Source organism: Rhinolophus hipposideros, assembly GCF_964194185.1.
Source record: "Rhinolophus hipposideros genome assembly, chromosome: 4".
Taxonomy (NCBI): Eukaryota; Metazoa; Chordata; class Mammalia; order Chiroptera; family Rhinolophidae; genus Rhinolophus; species Rhinolophus hipposideros.
In genome coordinates, this window is record NC_138050.1 from 92,697,711 (window position 1) to 92,719,016 (window position 21,306).

At 34.4% G+C, this 21,306-nt stretch overlaps 1 protein-coding gene across 9 annotated transcripts in view; it reads right to left on the reverse strand.

Annotated features, from left to right (window-relative positions):
• Positions 1-21,306, reverse strand: part of TDRD3 (tudor domain containing 3) — a 134,957-nt gene that overhangs the window by 77,562 nt on the left and 36,089 nt on the right. For all 9 annotated transcript variants that reach the window (XM_081045783.1, XM_081045788.1, XM_081045782.1 and 6 more), the window contains exons 2-4: positions 21,041-21,125; positions 16,248-16,313; positions 2,187-2,347 (exon numbers count right to left, since the gene is read on the reverse strand). In XM_081045783.1, coding sequence (XP_080901909.1) covers positions 2,187-2,347; positions 16,248-16,313; positions 21,041-21,125 — 312 coding nt within the window. The remainder of the gene's footprint in view (positions 1-2,186; positions 2,348-16,247; positions 16,314-21,040; positions 21,126-21,306) is intronic.

A 21,306-nucleotide genomic window follows, 5' to 3' on the forward strand; every position in this document is an offset into this window, starting at 1 on the left:
AAATAGGAGCTAAATTTTAACATAATTTTTACTACATTACCTTCAGAGTCATAACTAACTCTTATTCAGGGAACATATTTTGATTTAACTGCTGTTTTTATTGGCACCCGAAAGTACCTTTACTCTCTCTTTATTGCAATTTTAAACAAAACAACACACACACACACACACACACACACACACACACACACACACACACCCCACAGGAGAAGTGGGGCAAGAGGTAGGATAAAGAGTGGAAAAAGCACCCAAGAGAAATGCAACACATTCTGTCCTATATCCTGGTATATCCTCTGGAGCGAGTCCTTCCACCTTCCTTCTAAGGCAGGGGTGATCCAAACTGCGGCCCGCAATCCATTTTTAATTGGCCCGCAGCAAATTCCAAAAATATATTTAGTTTTCTTAAATAAACCAGGTGAGGCAATATGTACTTTACCTCGAGTGAGTGGCCCAGCTGTTTGTGTATTTTACCGCAAATGACCCTTGGTGAAAAACGTTGAAAAAAGTCTGGACACCCCTGTTCTAAGGTAACCACTAACCAAACTTGTTTTGAAAATAGTCCTCCCAAATTGTTCACATGTCAGAACAGTTCTGCAAACTGTTGTTTTTATAGCACCAAAAGTAGACATGCTACTTCAATGATGAGTGAATGAGCAAGTGGTAATAACTTTTTCAATTGTTAAACTGTAATAAATTCAATGGAAGATGACAGTGGAGCACATAAAGGAAGTTCCTCTCTGGGCTGATCTCATGTTTTCATTTACCTCAAAGAAACACACAGCAGTGAAATCAGAGAATGAGCCATTGTATGGCCAGTCTTCTTTCTGAGACACCTGTGAGCTCCCTTGGAGGGGGGTCTGACTGAATTTATCAAAGGAGGAAAGGCTATATTTCTCCACAAAAGTAGGAATCCTTCTACTCTTGAAAAAGAAGACACATAACTGCAAAGTCAACAACCTGACCCCATTGTACATGAAAATCAGTATTTTAGACCAACATGTCTCCTAAGGAAGGAGCCTCCTTTACCAGAGGCAGACAATGGGTGAAGGAAAGAACAAGAAGGGAAATCATTGAGAGCAGCACACAGGGTCTGGACCCACCACATTTGCTGCCTCACAGTATGACTCCAAATCACCTAAGGTCCCCCAGACAGAACTGTTCACCATCTGTGGTCAGGACACCGTGTCTCGGCATGAGCTACTCCCTCTCTCATCTCTCCTGAACCACCAACTCCTGTTTTAAGACCCATTCTTGGTTCCCCCACATAGAGGTAATTTTCTGGATTCCTAATCCTTTCAGTTGATATATTTATTATAATTTATAAGCTATGTGCCTACCTCATTAACATATGAACTATTTGGGAGCAAAATCTAAACCCTGTTTGCCTTTGTACCTCCGGCACCAGATAAAGGGGCTGGAACACAGTGGACGCTAACTGCTTGTGAAATGCTTACTCAGGAGAGAAGTATGGTCTCAGAATTCATACTAAATGAAAAAGGTCAGATACATATAAAATTCCTAAGAAGAGAAACAAAAGGGGTTGGGGGCGGAGGGCTGCAAATGTCCAATTAAAGTTTTTACTTTAGTAAATAAATCTCAAACTGACCTATGGGGATACCGAGGATAAAGGAGACATTTTCCCTTCCTTATTGCTTTTCTGCATTCCAACAGGCATGACTCTAAAAGCCTCTCATAAAAATAGCCAAAAGAAGGATTTGGAAATTTTTCCTCGTGGAGTGCCTCCTTCTCTTAGAAAGTAGGGGTGGCACACAGACCTCTCTAGCTTCAATCATTTCTTGAGAAAACTAATTCACCTATAAGCTTTTCTAGAACACTAAACAGTGTAAACACTAAACAGTCCAGGAAGAAACTACAACATATTTAAAGAAATTCTGGGCAACTTTTGAATGACCTACAATTTACTGATAAAATTGAAAAGATGACTTTTCATGCAAGAACACCTTAAATTTCTTTTTTTATAATTAACACTGAAGCAAGGAGTAACTAACTCCATTCTTAACTATTTTTTCCGTATTAATAAAGTAGAAATATACACTTCTTTAAGAAAAATTGTAACATGCATTGAAGAGTTCATTCCTTCTTTTCAAAGTTCTTAAAATGCAACCCATTTTGAAAAGCACCTTCAAACACTCTGTAACAAACATACAAAATAAAATGCCAATTACCTTATTTTTGACAAATGACTATATTCTATGGCTGTGCAACTTATATGCCCATCAGTCATCTGCAAACGTAGCATTCTTGGTGCAGCCTGAGATTCTTCATTATCCTTTGGCGCAGCAACATTGCGAATTTTTTGAATTTGCAAAACACATGGACCTTCCAGCTGTCAAAACACAAAGGAATAAATATCACTTTCTAGTCACAGCTTTGTTTTTATTTATAGTGTTTCTCTTTTCCTTAATGGTCATACCTTATGATTTATAATGATAACTTCAACTAAATAAGGTCAAAATTAAATTACATGTATCAAGGTGTGGTTTTTTTTTAATTTAAACATGAAACCTCAAAAGGATCTCCTGAAGAATGTTTTTAAACAAATTATTCTGAATTCTTTTTCAGAAAGTAACAATAACACTTTAGGAAACCAAAGTTATATTTCTTGATCAAAGGTGTATTTTTAATAGATGTTTTCATTCTTATGTGCTCTAAATCATTCATGCACATTCCCCTTCTCCTCCCATGTATATTAAGGGATATTCTGGAATTAAAGATTTGGGCGTTTTTTTAAAGAAACATCAACTTTACAGCAGTAGTGGAGAGGAATGCTTTCTGTTAAAAAAAAAAATCAAGTTTAAAGTACACCCTCTTCTGGCATAAATGAAAAATACAATACTCTAAAATTTAAACTATAAAGTTCAAGTATGAGGTATACTTAACTTATTTTCACATTTCCTTTTTTAAATGAGTTTAAATCTATTGTTACATGTATTGGCAGGAAGGAGAAGAAATGTTCTTTCTGGCCACATTTCAATCAAAGAGAAAAATATAATTGATGGACTAACAGCTATGAAGTTAAAAGTTTTATATAATAAAACGCTTGTGGCACAATTGGGAAATACAACCAATTCTGCTTACATGTCTGAAAAAGAAATTTAACATACTTTTCACATTATTAAACACTATACCTTTAAGTTGTATAACACGTGCAAAGGCAAAAAAGGCTATTTTTTTGGTTACAGTCTTTAAAGTAAAATCTTTAATTTATATTTCCAGCAAAAAGAAATGTGAAATGATTGACATTTACACTTAGTTTCTCAAGTAAGCATGTCCCCAAGTTGACAAATTTTACTCCATATTTACCACTATTAGGCCTGCAAAGGAATAATTTTGTTATAAATTTAGGCTTAGACAATATAATTAAAGAAATTTCATCTGATTTTTAGTTATAAACAAAAATTCCACATTGAAACAAAACCATTAACAAGTATAGATAAGCTGCTAATTCAGGATGAACTTAATTTTTTTTTTGCTTTTAACATCATTAAAATGAAGACATTCTGTTTATTTTACTATCCCAAAATATGTAGCCTAGACATTGACAAATATCTAGTCTGAGCTGTCCAATACAGTTCACCAACAAGATTAAAATAAAATGAAATGAAAAATTCAATTCTTCAGCCACACTGGCCACATTTCAAGTGCTTCATACCTGAATCACACAGACACAGAGTGTCTACGTGACTGCAAGACGTTCTATTAGACAATCAGGGATGATCCAGACCTTGGTGTCCCCAAGAAACTCATGCATCCTAGGAAGTACACATCCACAGAAGTGTGGGAGAGAAACACTTGTTTCTATCTAATTCTTAGTAAGAGAGAAATTAAACTTTCCTAACATTTCATATCCAAAGCAACAAGCAAACCCTCACTCAGTTCATAGGACATACAGCTCACAAGGCATCTTTATGGAATTTGGGGAGTTCTACATCCCAAGAGTGCTGACATGGCACCTTCACTGGTTGGTTCTGATAAACTGCCTTTCATTTGTCCATAGTTAAACGGAGTTTTACAAGCTAGTGTTAACTATTAATGCTTACAAAATATACAAGTGGCTACAAAAGTTTCTGCCAAAGAAACACAAATTGAAGATAATGCCAACGATGCAAATACAAGGTAGGAATGGAACCATTTTTGCTCATCTCCTACCTCTGGTTGACCATGAGAACAAAAAGCTGGGGAATTCTAGGGAGAAACACCTGCCCCCAACTCTTGATGTTTCATAGTAAGCAGCAAGTTTACTTATGTAATTACTCCAACTCCTGGCCTCCCATCCCTTTTAGTGGATTAAATAGTGGCCCCTTCAAAACATATGTCTGTCTGGAACCTGTAAACACAACCTTGAGAAAAGGGACTTTGTGTACATAATTAAGGTCAGCATCTAGAAATGAGATCATCCTGGATTAGGACTGAAATCCAATGATGACTGTCCTTATAAGAAAAGAGAAGGGGGAATAAACACAAAGACACAGGGAATGAGGCCATGTGAAGATAGAGATAGAAACTGGAGTCACACATCTGCAAATCAAGGAACCACAAAGACTGCCTGCCCATGGCTACCAGAAGCTAGGAGAGAGGCATGAAACAGATTCTCCTTCAGAGCCTCCAGAAGGAACCAACCCTGCTGAGACCTGGATTTTACACTTCTGGCCTACAGAACTGTAAGAGAATGAATTTGTCATTTTATGCCACTAAGTTTGTGATAATTTATTACACCCACTTATGAACTGACTTATCTGATTGGGAAGAATATATCATACATAGATATCTATATATCTATATAATATCTATATATATAGTGTCACAGCCTTGCCCTTCTTTTTCTTTGGATCTAGGTAGGAACTCTGAAGGAGGAGGTACTTACCCTTCTCACTGGATTGGCACTGCCATGAGTGCACAAGTCTCCCTGATTTGTGGTTGAGTTAGTGGTTCCATTTGGCTCTCCCACTAAACCACATCTTTCAAATTAACTTTTATCAATGGTAAAGTTGATGTTTTGGCACACATCTGCCACTCCTTCACTTCTCAACTGATTCAAAACCAAAGTAGAAAAGAAGGTACTATTAATTAGACTCACGTTAGAAATTCCCAAATTATACATAATCTTTTGATATTTACTTCTCAATTTAAATCATCAGGCCTTATGATTAGTGATTCTATAATTCAGAAATATTCTATCAGTAAACCAACAGATATAATGAATTCTTTCATTATTATGTGTACTATATGCAGTTTGTTATAGTCTGCAGTAAAAAAATAGGGAAATACTGAACTAAATAAAACAAATAGTAGAAAGAAATGCTATAATTCTAAGATCCTAAATCCTAACTTTAACTCTGAATCTAAAACCATCTAAAAATCATCCACAAAATTGAATGAGAATAACTTCAAAATCTTTGTTTGACTAGCATCCCCAAAAGCAAAAAAAAAAAAAAAAAAAGAATCAATGTTAAATGAAAATAATAAAAACAAAAGATTTGACTGCCCAGGATTCCTTTAATGTCTGATTTTCGCTTTTGCATGAGTAATATGGAATAAGTGAAAGAAATTACTGTAAAAAATTTAAATAAGTAAAAAGAATGTATCATTGTATCTCCAGGTAAAATCTCTAATTCTAATAAATAATATCAAGTATCTGACAGAAACACTCTCTGAGGCCAAAGAATTCATCCAGGCTTCATTTCTTCCTCTCTTAGGTAGATGGACACCTCTGTTATCTGAACTCCTAACTGGTTATATCAACTGATATGTCATATAAGATTTAAATGGCTATATTAGTTTACTAATTTATTGATTATATTAAATAACATTCTTGTTTACAATCAGACTCTCCAAAGTTTGGATGACATGGAAACAGTTAACTATAGTCTGATCATAGATAAGTACTTAAAATTAGGACTCTAAACCCATCTAAATTTAGACATTCTATGATACTATGTAATACCTACCAGCCATTTCATTTTATAATCTTATCAATTTTCTTGAAAAATAAATTTCTCAACCTACACCTGGCAACATAAGCATCACATTCTCCATTAACCCTAGAAACAGGGCCATATACTCAGAAGGAATCTATGAGTATAATTAAGTTCTGATTAATCTTCCATAATTGCAAAGTGGGTTAAAATTAAGAGAAAAAAAACTAGTCTCATCTTCCACAGTCCTTTTAAGTACTTAAAATCACAATTCATTTCCTTGTTTGTCACTACTTCCAAAAGCATTTCCAATTGTTTCAGTAGAGATTTCCTAGGATTCATTTTCTCATCCACTCATTTATGTCAAGAAAAGTTTTTGGCTGAACTATTCACATTTCTACCTTCTTACCTAAGCAACTGGGCAATGATTCAAGAAAGCTGCTTTGGAAGAAGAAATAACGTTGCTGCTTTAAAAGCCTGAAGGATAAGCTTTTATAATGTCCTCTTTGTTACCTAACTCCTTTGCTCTGTCAAAACAACCCAGAGTCATTTTAATAAATTTGATATTAATAAACATGGGGGTGAGGCAAGAAGAGATCGGGGGGAAAAGTATGATTTGTCACATACTGTACCATCCTAAAGGATCATATCCGACCAGGTAAACTGGAGTAAAAGAGAACTGCTTATATAATGTTAGAAATTTCAGAACGTTCCCTATGTCATCCATGCAGGCATCTATGGTAAGCCTCAATTTTGAGGAAATTTCCTCCACAGATCTGTTTGCTTCTGGCAGTAACAACACGGCATTGAGAACCTCAGCTTCGCTCTAGTAGAAAAGCAGCAACGTTAACCTTAGCCAGAATGTGAACTCACTGTAAGTTAGCAGCACCCCCACTAACTCCACACACCCTTTCTAGAAGAAAGCATTCTGGATTGAGGTGCCCAGCATTGCCATGCAGCAAGTCCAAGAAACAGGAAATCACAAGAAAATATTCAGGACACTCACAAGGAAACAAGCCACAAAGCATAAGAATCATGAAAAAAATAAAACATGTTTTAAACCTCTTCGCTGAGAATTTGGAGTTATCAAACAGACTATAAAATAAAGTCTAATCTAGAGTATTTATATGTAACTATGAATCTCACAACTAAGGAATAGATACTCTTCTCAAGAAAACATGTGACATTTACAAATACATACAAATACAAGCCATAATGAAAGCCTCAACAAAATTTCAAAAACAGCTATCATTTGATACAAATTCTCTTATCACAATATCACTGAATGAGAAATCTATAACAAAAAGAAAAACATGATAATATTTTATAATTAAAACAAGCAAAGAAGAAATCCTAATATAAACTGAAAAATATTTAGAACTCAGTGACAATGAAAATACCACATATAAAAACCTTTGGGATATAATTAAAGCAACGGTAGGAGAAAAATTAATAGCCTCAAGATGCTTATATTAGAAAAGAAGAAAATTAATGACCTGAACTAACAAGTTGGGAAAAGGACAACAGAATGAGCTCAAATAAGGTAAAAGAAAGAAAATAATAAAGATAAATTAATGAAACAGCAAATTAAAAATACAATTAAGAGGATTAACACAGTCTAGCGTTGGTTCTTTGTAAACACTAATGAAATTGATACTGAACACGTCTGATCAAGAAGAAAGAGTAAAGACACAAATCCACAATTTAGGGAATAATAACGTAACAAAAACAGACATACTTACAGCAGCAATGAAAAAACAAAAAAGAGAACCATGCATGGCAATCTAAATGCCCACCAACTGGTGAATAGAAAGAAAAGTGGATATCCATCTAACAGAATACTACTACTCAGCGGGAAGTAGGAACAAAGTGCTGACATCCGCTACATCATGAATTACCCTCAAAAACATCACACTGAGTGAAAAGAACAGAGGATATACTGTGTGATTCCATTCATGTGCGTTGTTTACAAAAGCAAACTTATAGAGAAAACATAAAAGAATATACAGACATGTTAAGAATAATTAGTACAAGGTAGCAGAAATTAAGATCAATATACAATTATCAGTTGCCTTTCTATGCATTCATTAGAGAGAAAAATTAACAAATTTGTAAAAACATTGCTTGCAACAAAAATGTAAAGTTCCAGGAGTAAAGCTTACAAAAGATATACAACCTCTGTACTTTCAATAAATTATTAAACTTCATGGAAAAACTAAAGATCCATCAACAGGAGAATGAGTAAGTAAATTGAGGTAGACGAACACAGTTTAATATTATACAAAGGAGGAAATGAATGAATAGGTATATGCAACATGGACATATGTTAGAGCAATAATAAGAAATGATAAAAGCATGTTACAGCAGACAATATACTATCATTTTATAAAGCTTAAAAACAAATTATTTAGGAATGATTACACATATAATCAAAATATTTTTAAGAGTCAAGGAAAACTAAACTCAAAAGTCACAACAATCATTTATTGGTACGATGAGAAGTGCTAGGACACATAAGTGGGCAGAATAATAACGCACTGTTCTCGTTTTTACGTCAGGCTGAGGCCTCACAGGTGCTCACTTCATTAAGTTTCACACGATAATATGCTTGTATATACCAAATAGTACATTAAACTGGTTCAAATAATTTACACAATATTTTGATGGGTAGCTCACAGAAATGTCAGGAGAATTAGAGAACTAGGTTTACAGCCTACACACTCAAAAGCAAAGGGTATGTTGGTAAAACATTTCTGGGATGGGGAGGGGAGAGAAGAAGCCCTAATCTGTAGTATGTCCCAATTTCCATGGCTGGTTTCAACTACAAGCTAGATGTCCCTGAGCTCTGACTCGGGGAGAGACGCTGCCAGTCAGCGTTCATGAGCTGCACAGGCTGGCTGCAGCACTCTGCAAGCGTCCAGCTCTGTACCATCGAGCTCACTGGCCCTGGAGACTCAATTCTTCTGCAGCTTCGCCTGCTAATGAGAAGATTCACCACAGTTCCTGCTGTTTTGTGTGACTGGCCTAAGTCCAGCGCAGCTACTCCTGACAGCGGAGCTGAGGTATATCTGCACAGCATGACTGCAAAGAAGGCTGGGGAGAAAGTATCTGGAATTTTCTCCTCTAGCACTAAGACTCTGAAGGTGGGAAACTACCCCCCAAATGCAGGAGAATTCAGGTTCTAGGAATCAAAAATGTCCACTATATTTATCTTCTGTGCATTGTTATCAGTCAAGAAGATTTTGTCAAGCTCTATTTTTTATAATGTGTACAATAAGACAGCTTTTCTTGGTTGATTTTCTAAAATAGAACTAATGCCATATATGAGGTGTGTGTGAGTGTGTATATATGTATGTATACAGTTGACCCTTGAATATGGTTTGAAATGCATGGGTCCACCTATACAGAGATGTTTTTCAATAAATACTATAAATGTATTTTCTCTTCCTTACTCTTTTCTTAATAACATTTTCCTTTCTCTAGTTTATTTTATTGTAAGATTATAGTATATAATACATATAACATACAAAACGTGTGTAAATCAACCGTTTGTTGTTAGTAAGGCTTCCAGTCAACAGCAGGCTGTTAGTAGTTAAGGTTTTGGGGCGTACAAAGCTTTATGAAGATTTTTGAGTGTGAGGGGGCAGGGGAGTCTGAAGCCCTAATCGCCTCTCTGTTTAAGGATCAACTGTGTACCTACCCATACATACACACCCTCCTACCCTAACGTTTAAAAAATGCCTCCAAGTGGGGATCTGCCCACTCTTCCCTCACTGAAAATTGTTTCACTAAAAACTAACAGTCAAGCAAGAAAAGCAATCTCCGCACTTCACCCAGCAGAGCTGGCCTCCCTTCGTGGTGGGAACTTCTGACCTAACATTTGTTCACTATGCTGACGTCGTGGGTTTCTCAGTCTCCCTCTGGGTTGTGTGCTCCAACAAGGCAGGCCTGTCCTATGGATCTCAGCATCCCTTGAACTGAGCACAAATATACATTTAAAACCTTCTGGATAAATATTTCCTTGCGTTTTTACTACAATTTATTCAGCATTTATCAGCTATACCAGAAAATGTAGTCGGATATTTACATAAGTTATTCAATTTACTTCCAGAACTATAATGTTAGGATCATTTGTGTATCATAAATGACAAAATAGAGAGCAGAAGGAAAATTACTTTGCCAGAGGTCACTCAGCTAGTAAGAAGCAGAATTAGAATTTAAATTCTGTCTCACACCAAAAATGTCTTCTTTCTATTACACATTCTAAAACTATGATAAAATTTGTTACGTCCTAAAAGCAGATGTACCGTGTTTCCCCCAAAATAAGACCTAACCAGAAAATAAGCCCTAGCATGATTTTTCAAGATGACATCCCCTGAACATAAGCCCCAATGCATCTTTTGGAGTAAAAATTAATATAAGACCCGGTTTTATTTTCGGGGAAACATGGTAGGTATAAAAGGCAATAGGAATATTAACTGTTAAAAATTCATTCTGCTTGAAAGAGGTCAAGAAAATTAGAAGTGGCATTTGAGTTGGGATGTGAAGAATAAATAGCAGTTTGGCAACTTAGGGAAAGACATCCCACGCACGGGGCAATTATTACAGCGCTGCAGCAACAAGACTGATTTTCAGGAAGTGGCAGTTCCCTCATCTCCAAAGGACAAGGGAGGGCAGTGATAATTTCTATTTTCAGTGCTGTTCTGAAGACTACACACATAATACATCTAAATTACTTAGCATGGGGCCTGGCACAGAGTAGGTTCTCAATGAGGAGAGGAAACAGGAGGAGGAGGAGAGTTTACTGAAAACCAGGGTCCTCCTGGGTAAGTTAGGGGCTTGTACCAGAAATGATCAAGAGGAAAGCAGGTCGAAGGTATCAGGGACACAGAAGAAACAGCATGGGGAAAGTGGTCCCAAATCCTGATCTCAAATTTTTCAAACGATATTCATATACAGAGAGTTTCAATGTAAAAAAGTCAATAAACAAGAATGAAAAATTTCTGAATCACGAATGGGGTGGTATAGTTACCAAATGATCTAAAAGTCTCTATCCCTTAGAAAATTTTGAAACAGGATATTGTAAACGCTTGGTAATTTAGAAATAGGCAATGTAATCATGGTTAGGTTTTCCCAACCTTGAAATTCCCTGTAAAAAGCAACACTTTATTCCTCAAAGTAACAGCACGGCACATAATTTTTTTTACTCAATCATTCGGAGTAAAGACAGTAAATGAAATAGAAGGAAAACATTGTGGGACCCCCAGTCGAAAGTATCACTTCTCCTGCGTGTCATTTGCTTATTTCCACATCAGTATACTTCACCTCCTTAGCTTTTGTTCTCTGGGAGAACTCCAAAAAATAAAAGTACAGTGAACAGTTTTTCTCTCAATTAAAAGATTATCTAATATACATTGTTTTCTGCAGTCATTTTTAAACTCCACAGAAGTTCTGTTAATAATTACCAATAAGCACTTCAAAACAAAGCACAGTAAAATCGGGTTTCATAATCCACTACTCTGAAAAATAGAAGCACATTTAATTTTAGTAACTCACTAAAAGGTACACTGGTAAATTGTCTTATTTAGCACAGCATAAACTAACATATATGAAACATGATAGAATTTTATTTAAATTAAAACTTATTTCAATTTTTCTGTTTAAAAACATCTAATTTCTAGACTGAGGATATGAAGGCATTCGCTTTGAATTTTAAGACAGGGAAGCCATCTTGTGGTTGATGTTGGAATAGCCGAAGCTTTGAGAAGGTCTCTTACATTTGAAAATATTAGCTCTGTCATCACAGTTTCACATTTAAAAAGGCACATACAACCCATCAGTCCTGGGACTTAGAGGAAAATAACAAACACAGAATTGAAAGCCTTTCCTGTTAGTGTTCCACAGTAATGCATGAGGTCATCACCAGACTGGGTAACAAAGTATTTTCACATTAACCTGTATTTTATAATTAATTTCTACACCTTGGTTCGGAAACTAAAGGTATGAAAATAACTGCAGCAAAATAATAAGCTTAGAGAAGAATATGAAAAATCTTAAACAGTTTACTAGGAAGCACAGTTTTATTTCTTTTGGTGTCATGACTTTTCCCCATGATTTTTAGTTTACAAGCTACCATGTTCCAGGACCTGATAGTATCTGAGGAATGCAAAACCTGCCCTGAAAAACTCAGGAGATGCAAAATATGGCTTCGCTACCACACATCCAACCACTGTCATAATCTTTATGGCCTAAAAACCAAACATAAACTGCCTCTGGGAAAAATCTGTCACACTTGGAAGCCTAGAGAAAAATGTCATCTTCCCCCTCTCCCACTCTTTATATTTGTCTGGAAACTTTGCATCAAGGTTACGGGCAATGTTATGGAGAAAACATAGGAACTGCAAAATCATGTTAAGAAGTGAATGGAAGGAAAGAGGGAAGAACCTGAGCAAAACTGTATTAATTACCAATAAAGTTACTTGCGCATTTTGCCATTCTACTTTCTCCCAAATTAATCGGTGATAATTAAGAGTAATTATTAAGACTTCAGTTTCAAACTCCAGATGACAGTGCCCTCCGAAAGCCCCAGATTGGTTTTACAACAGAAGAGATGTAAACTCAGTGTGACTAGGATTAACTCGTCGTCTCCTAACTACAGACCTGCAATCTTTCTTACCTGATCACAGAGCTATCAGCTCTCCATTCTTCCTTTCCACCCTCCAATTCCCAAATGCTGAAAATGGTGTTATCTAAGTCTTATTAACTATAATAACACACACCATGTGAGCATTTATTTTTGGCCTCTCAGGACAGGAAGTTTAAAGAGCCTCTCTCTACACTACTTGAGTCTACCTCCAAAGAGGACTCTGCTGTCTTGGGGCATCTCCAGCACACTGTACCACCCTGCGATCCAGCCAATGAGCTTCCGAAGGGATGGGAAGACAGGTGGCTGAGGCCCTATCAGACGGACCACAAAGACCACCGTGGGCTGCTCTGAGGATGGCCTCTTCCTGCCTTTAGCTTCTTAAATACTGACTGGGGCCAATGCTGTCCAACCCTCATTTTCCTTTGGCTTTCTCTCTTTAAAAAGGTAGTATCACAGGCCGGCTTGGAACTTAGTAGGAGCAGTAGAGCTTCTGGCTCTGCTTTGATTCTATCACACTCAGATCCACGTAGCTCAAGTAACAGAGTTCCGCCTTCGGGTTGAGGGTCAAAACCCAGTCAGCAATGAAGTATCCATTGGCCTATTTCATTTACTGGATTCCCTGGAGATCGCTCAGTAACAAGATACTCAACCGAGGTAGTAAGGATTCACGCACTCTTAGATCTCCAGGACTAAATTGCTCACAACCCTCAATCCTTGCCATATGCAGTGCACAACGCTCAGTAAGTCATGTACGTTACCTCATTTAATTCTTCCATGTCATCAGGGAGATGATAGTTGAATGATAAGAAGAACAGAATCTAACATGACAAAATGACTTAACAGAAGTCACTAAAATTAATAAGCAGGAGAATCAGCATGGATTTAAATAAGTCCAGCCCCGTGAGGCTAAAATCTGTACTATTCCAGTATGTTACCAGTCCTCAAAGGTCCATGCTTCCTGCCCACACCCTGTCTAAAACACAGCACAACCACCCGCTGCTTCCTGAGACAGCTGGTCTATCTCCTATTTTCAGTTTTCTGTCAACATTAGTTTCTGGAAAGTTACTATTGGAAATCTATTTGGTAGATCACTAGGTAAGCCAGCTTTTTCTTTCATTCATTCATTCTCTTTTAATATAAAAAGAAAGCTAGAAAATAGTGTTATTTTATATCAAGATCTGACATGTTCAAGGAATAGACAGATTACTTATTCAACTACTCTGCTTACTAAATGTTGCCCTTTCTTATGCATAGATTTAAAAAAAAAAATTTTAAACAAGAACTACAACATAATGTACATAATTTAGTGACTGGAGCCATGCTTTATAATGAGTCAGTCACCATAAACATAGTAAAACACTGGCTAATAAAACATTGTAATAAAGACACAAATAAAGTGGCTTTTACTGCATTAGTCTTATTTTACAAAGAAGCACAGTAATTCAATTCATGTCAACATATATCCCTTAAGTATTTACTTTGGCCTAAAAATAGTTACAATATTTTTATATAATGTATAGAGTTTTAACTAAAGGCAAATAAAATAAGCAATTTCTGTGGATCATATTATAAATTTCTATTAAAATTATTACTCAAAGCATCCTGACTAATGCTGTGGAGTATATTTGGTGTTAGAAGTAGGTAATGAAGGATATAATCAAAAAGGAAGAGCAGAAAGAGGGTAGCCAACTTAGTTTGCTTCACGTGAAAAGGGCTTATTTTATATCTTCTCATTTTGTGTATGAAGTCACATTAGCATAAAGAATATTTTTAAAGGATAAATTTGACACAGAAAGTTCTACTTTCACAGATGTTAAGTTTTTGTTTTTCTTTTTAATTGTTGTCAGCTGCATTCAAAGGAAATCCTAAAGATACCACTGTGCAAAACTTTTCAAAGGAAAACCTGCTCTGAGGTGAAGGGATCGGAGAGAAAAGTCTCATCAGCACCACCCCACGAGCTTATAGAAGAGAGGTGGGTTCTCAGAAGACCTAAAGACACAGAGAGAGAAAATGGAAAACCAAACACCCAAAAAGCTTCAATGTTTCCTTTAGGAAGCTAGTGGAAGGAAGCACAGACACTGCTTTGATGTTAGCCACATTTCCTGTAAAGAATTTTGCACTCATCAGACCTGTCCAAGTTTGCTGCGTAATCTGGAGTTCTATAACTCAGCAGTTTTCTAAGTATGCTTTCCGGACCAGCAGAACCAACATCCCATGGAAACTTGTTCAAAAATACAAATTCTCAGGCTCTAACCCAGTTCAGTGGAATCAGACATGGGGGTCGGGGGAAAGGCGGGGGGAAGACTGGCAATCTGTGCTTTAGCCAGGCCTCATGGTGATTACGGCGTATAATGAAATCTAAGAACTACTACCACAGCCAAAAAAAGAAATGTAAAGAAACAGGAGAGGACTCTGAGAAGAACAATGAAGCTGAAGGAAAAGCTTGAGACTGAGCATAAACAAAGAAACCCATAAGTGGCTTTAGCAAAAGGAAATCTGTGTCAATGACATTTACAAGTCTTCAAGTATATGAAAAATTATTCACAAGGGAAGGTAACCAGATGTTCTCCCTTTCCCCAAGGGAAGATAAAGACATTACTGACTTTAAGTTGCAGCATTAAGAAATTTAGATTAAAATATAATTAAGGTTTGCTGACACAGTGTTGTTAAACATTAAAAAGAATTGCTGAGGAATTTATAGAACCTCTTCTCTTAGTATCTGCCTCAAAAACTACAGTAGATTAGAAACTCTCTAACATGCTTCTTTCCAGCGAAATGAATACCATCTATCGCATAAATGAACTAATATTTAGAAATGTGAAAAATATGTTGTTACAACATAAACCTTTTAAATTATCTAAAATTTAAAATATCTGAGGTGCAATAACTACTTTAAATAAGAGTGTTAAAATAAGAATATTTATTCAAACACAAAACATATACATTGAAAGCATTTATTTAAACATGGTGATGTTCCTTAGTAGTTCAAAAGGTAACCAATAGCACATAGAAAATTCTTATTGACACAATTTACATGTATTTTCAGAAGAAATAGAATAGAAATGAGTAAGAAGTAAAAAGACTGACTAGTTGGTATCTAAAATTTGTATCCTCTCATTTTAAAAAGATCACTGAAAAATATCGTAACATGACTATAAACACACACACACATATATATATATATATATGTGTGTGTGTGTGTATATAATGCAAAATGACCAAAGGAATAACCAAACACAATAGCTTTGCAAAATTACTCCTAATATTATCTCACAATTTTATACTTTTATTTTAATAAGTTCATTAAATAAACATGGTAATTAAATAAACATGGTAACAGGAACTAAAATAAAAAGGTACAGAAAGGTCTTTGTCCTGAGTTCTGATAATATCTGGTAAGTCTCACAAGTAAGTGTGCCATAGTTACACTTCCTAAAACAAGCTTTTTAAAAAATGTTTAAAAGTCACCAAAAGTTTAAAAGTTTAAGTCTTAATAATTTTCCATGTGTATTGGAAATCACTATAATGATGACTCTGTGACCTGTTTGCCTCCAAAACATTTGTCAGTTGCAGTCTTTATCGACAAAAAAAGAATTCCAGTAATTTAGCAGCAGTCCTTATTTATTGTAGTTAGCATAATTTAGGAAGTTAACATGTTTCTTTACCTTTTCTACCTTTCCACCATTGATGTCACTGGGGAGGAATTTCTTGCCAATTGTTCTCAAGTCTGTCTAAAATAAAAATATTATTATTAAAATATAATTAAAGAGAAAAGTAAATCTAAACTCACAAAAAAAAGATGAAATTACCTAAGATTTGTGGAACAAAATTTAAATAATGTCTTTGAGGTGATTATGCGATCTATACATATAATCAGTGTTTTCAAATAACACAGTCCTATACATACGTCATTTAAAGTACACTAGTACGTTGAACATTAGTATCGATATCTGTCTATCCATCTATCTATCTAGTCATATTTCTTCAGGTAATCTTTTAATTTACTAAATCTTCTCTACTGAAATCTAAACCTTGATTTTACGCAAACTATAGTCTTGTTTAAAAATTAATGCCATAATCCAAAAGCAAACGAGTACTTTTACATAAAAGTATATGTCTGTGACAATTGAATCTATATAACCTGGATACGCAGAGACATGGAAACACATAGGCTATGATACCAGTTACATAACATACAAATACCCAGGGAACAATTCCACTGCAACAGCAAGAAGTACAGTAAGAGTTACCATCCTAAACGGTTACTGAATTTGCTTAAACAAATTATAGAAATTGAAGTTGGTGAACAAATAACTACAGGAAAATTAAGAAATACACATTACTCAGCAAACTAAAACAAAACATAACAAGGAAAACATAAGAAAGGACTAACATAAACAAAGTTATAGCATTTCTGATATAAAAACAGAACTTCAACTACACAATCTAAAGAGCAGAGCTTTTAAAGATTTTGTCCTCTTTAGAAGTGAAAACTAAAGAAATTGTAAGAAATTTATTCAGAGGAAAACTGTCGATACTCATGAAAAAAGACCTAGTTATTTAAACTAAGATGTTTTCTTGATTACCGAAAGTGTGAGGTTAGATTAATAAATTTGTATGGTTTTTTACTTCCTTAAAATATAGTAAACAGTAGTTCTTGATCACCTTAAGACCAATAAAAGAAAATAGAGTTAGTGTGTATTTAATCACATAAAATATAAGGGATAAGTTTATGTTAGACTTAAGAAGAAAAGACTAGATGATTAAAATTACTAAATATGAAATCAATACATAAGGAGAAGTAGAATAGTCTTAACTATTATTGAACTATCTATTATGGAACACCTAAATAATAGAATATCCTGTTATTTGAAATATCCACATGTGGTCAGCTGAAGAAAAAAGCATGTTATACAACCACCATAGATCTTTTCAGTATTTTACTACCATGATTCATAATTTAGTTCTCAATACAATGCAAGGATCACTCCTAAACTAAAACTCATCGAATGGAATTGTCAGGCAAACTAAGCCCCAAATCTAAATACCTGTGTGACAATGCTTTAGGTTTCTCTTTTTCCATCCAATAACAGAGTGAAAGAATTATAAACCATACCTCAAGTTGTAGCCTTTTCACTTTGAAAATATTGCATAACATCTGGGGAAAAAATACTTTCTTATACTACCCCTCCCTATATTAGGGTTGTTTTGAAGATTAAATGTTAATACACGTGAAGCACTTGGCACAATGACTTGCAAAGAGTAAGCATTTAGTTAATGTTAGCTATCATGTTTATTTTAGTGAATATAAAACATGTACATTTTATCATCTGAAAATGTACAACCATTAAGTCAATAATACAACTAACAGTTCATAAAAACATAGGCATTATTTTAAAGCTACTCAAAGGTATAATTATTTAAATATATAGGAAAAACATAATGCATACAAATTTTATGATATACCATGGTCCCTCGTTTCTGGTTTCTATTAATAATTATGAACTACATTGAATGAAAATGAGGCATTAATATAAAGCAGAAATGAGCATTAGAATAAAATTCTAAACTTTGATTCATTGTAAACTGTAATTAATTAATATGACCTCGGGCCATGTCACAAGTTCTCTAAATTCCATTAACTTATTCCTTTATAAAAGAGAAACAAAAAATCACCAACCCTATCTCACAAAGTTGTTGTCACGCTAAAAGGAGCCAACATATTCAAAGTCCATATAACTTTTAAAGTGCTATACACACATATAATTAACGTTATTTCATTGTTCTTTTAGCAAGATGAAAACAACCTGCCAAATCTTTAAACATCCTAAATTCAAAGTCAATTTATAGCACTGCAAAGATAATTTTAAGAATCAGATGCCATTATATCAGGATTACTAGGACAAATGAGTCCAAAACTACATTTCTATTGAACATAAAAAATTATGCAGGAGAAATATTGAGCTTTTAAATACACAAGCATGTGCGCACACACACAAAAGATTCCTAACTATGTATTCAAATAAGTTCAACAGGATACCTAAGTGGTAAGCTATTTTACATTATATAGAATCTCAATAGAAAAAAAATGTTTTTAAATTTTTACTAATGCACAGTATTCAGTAATTTAAGACTGGGGCATCACTTAATTTTTTTCTGAATAATTCAGGTATTTGCACCCAAAATCACATGCTGGATTTCAATGTTATTTCTTAATATTCTCACTCCCCATTCTACAGAGTAAAAAAATTAAGAACCCTCTTTTTCAACACAAAAATCTGCACAGAAAATAGTACTTAGCAGCTCTGAGGCTCCTAATTTAGAAGGGCCTACTTTCACAAGGCTGGCCCTAGGCTGGCATCTAAGAACTTTACACTTGTACTATTTCCTAACTAAAAATGTGGGTCACTGCCTAGACTATTTGTAAAAACAATGTGATTTATCGTGCATACCTGCTTTTTTGATGGGAGAGTCTAGAATGTTGTTTCGTGTCAGGCAAAGAGTACCTCAGGAGCAGCCCAATAAAAGTCTTGGGTACTAGTCTCTAACTGACTTCCTTGGGCAGAAAACTGTATACATATTTTGGCATTGTTCACTGCTGGATAAAGCTCAGTGTGTCTCCCACAGGAGGAAGAGAATAGAAGAACGTTTGTGCATGAATTGTTCTCCTCATATGTAGTAAGTTACATACAATCAGAATCAATAACACAAGTCTTTCTCAACTAGTGATTAATATCCCACAACCAATCAAAAGTTGAAAAATAATTCAACATAAATCTTATAAATGCCTGATTTTATTTAAAGGTGATAAACTTGAAAAGTACATTATTTGGTGTAGACTTCATGCTGATTAAAAGTATTTTTTTTCCTGTTATATGGCATGATAATTTGGATTGGCGTATTCAACTATATATTTCAGAGAAAATGATAAAGACAAATTAATTCATTATGATAATGGCCATCATGTACCTCTTAGGTGCATAGGACAAATACTTGATCTTGATTTGTTTTATTTAAAGTTTCACACCCAATTATGAAGAGTTCATTGCTATTTACCTAAGTATATAAATAAGACAAATAAAGAGCAGAAGACTGTCACAAAATTTCTTTCCTATTATCTTTAGGATGTTTTTTAATAAACAAAGAAATAGAGACTTTACAACACTTTTTAAAAGTAGAATTCACTAAATTGGGTGCAAGTCAAAGAAAGTTAAAATATCTGGGGAATATTTCCATTTGTAGTTATAGATAACCTGCATACTTTCTAACTAACGCTCATTTTTAAAAAATTGAAAGTATTTAACATTTAGCTCATAAACAAAAAACATAGATCTCGTTGGTCTTACTGAATAAAATTCAGAGACTGAAAAGAATGATTTTTCAAAACATAAATTTTATCCATTTAAACCCGTTTAATTATATAAGTATAAATTTAAGTGACTTGAAAAGAAAATGTTATATGCAGTTATATACGTATTTATATTTTAAATGTTAACAGTTGCTGTCCTTTCTGCTTTATGTTATACCTATTTTGCAGTAATATGACTCTGTCTTATTAATTCATTATGTATCATAATATATAAATTTGATTAATAGATTGTTATTGTAAAGACAATATAAAAACTCCCACTGGGGTAACTGCAAGATTGAAAAAAAGAGTATTTGTTTACTTACATCTATATTTTAAACAATTTGTATAACTCTTCAAAATATCCAAAAGTCAATCCCAATTATGGAAAAGATATAGATATTCAGATGGGTGGAGGGAGAGAGAATGGAGAAATACCTACCAAAATAACAGTAATTATAAGCAGCTTTCATTTTCTTATATCAGTTTACTTTGTTTTCTGAAGTGTTCTACAATATATATTACTTGTAGCAGCAGTAAAAGTTATTTTGAAATAATAAATACAACTGTCAAAAGACTATAACCTAACTAGAGTTTCTATTAAATGGCAACTTATTTTAATGAATCTGATCAGTATTTACTGCTATTATATAGATACTGCACATTTTACAAAATTCTATAACTGATCACTGGATTAAAACGTAGAGTTGGGTTTTTTGTTTGTTCTTTTGTTTGTCTTTGTTTTGTTTTGTTTTTTATGAGAATATGCTTTGTTATCCATAGAAAGGGCTAAAGAAATCCTAGGCAGTACATACTGATTGTACTTCCCTAAATACAACTTCAGAAGTTAAAAATATAGAGTTTTAATTGCTTTTTTCCCTTTTTTCATTGGATTCTGTATAATAGATATTAAAGGAAACATATATTTCTAATAATTGGCTGATATGAGATCACCAAATTCAACAAACGTCACTATAACTTACAATTAACAATAAAAATATGTTTCTATTATTCCAGATTACTTATACAATCTAGTTTATTCTATGCCACATTTTTCATGAATGTGGCTTCCAGATTGAAAATGTGTGTAAGTTACCAAACAAAACCTACATTGAGAGCAATCAGGATTATGTCACTGACGTTCACTTGGTCCGGAGAACTTGTACAAGCTTCAATGCCTTCCTCTGAAAGGTACCTGTGAAAATAACATAAATGGCTTAATAGTTTCTAAAATCAAAATTAACCACAATTATTTTTAAGTCAATATGCAATTTTGTTCCCTCCTATGACATTTTCTACAGACACTATGGAGAGTCCTGGACAGTCTTTGTTTATTTACTATCTCTGACAGACCAGAACAGACAATATGCATTTTT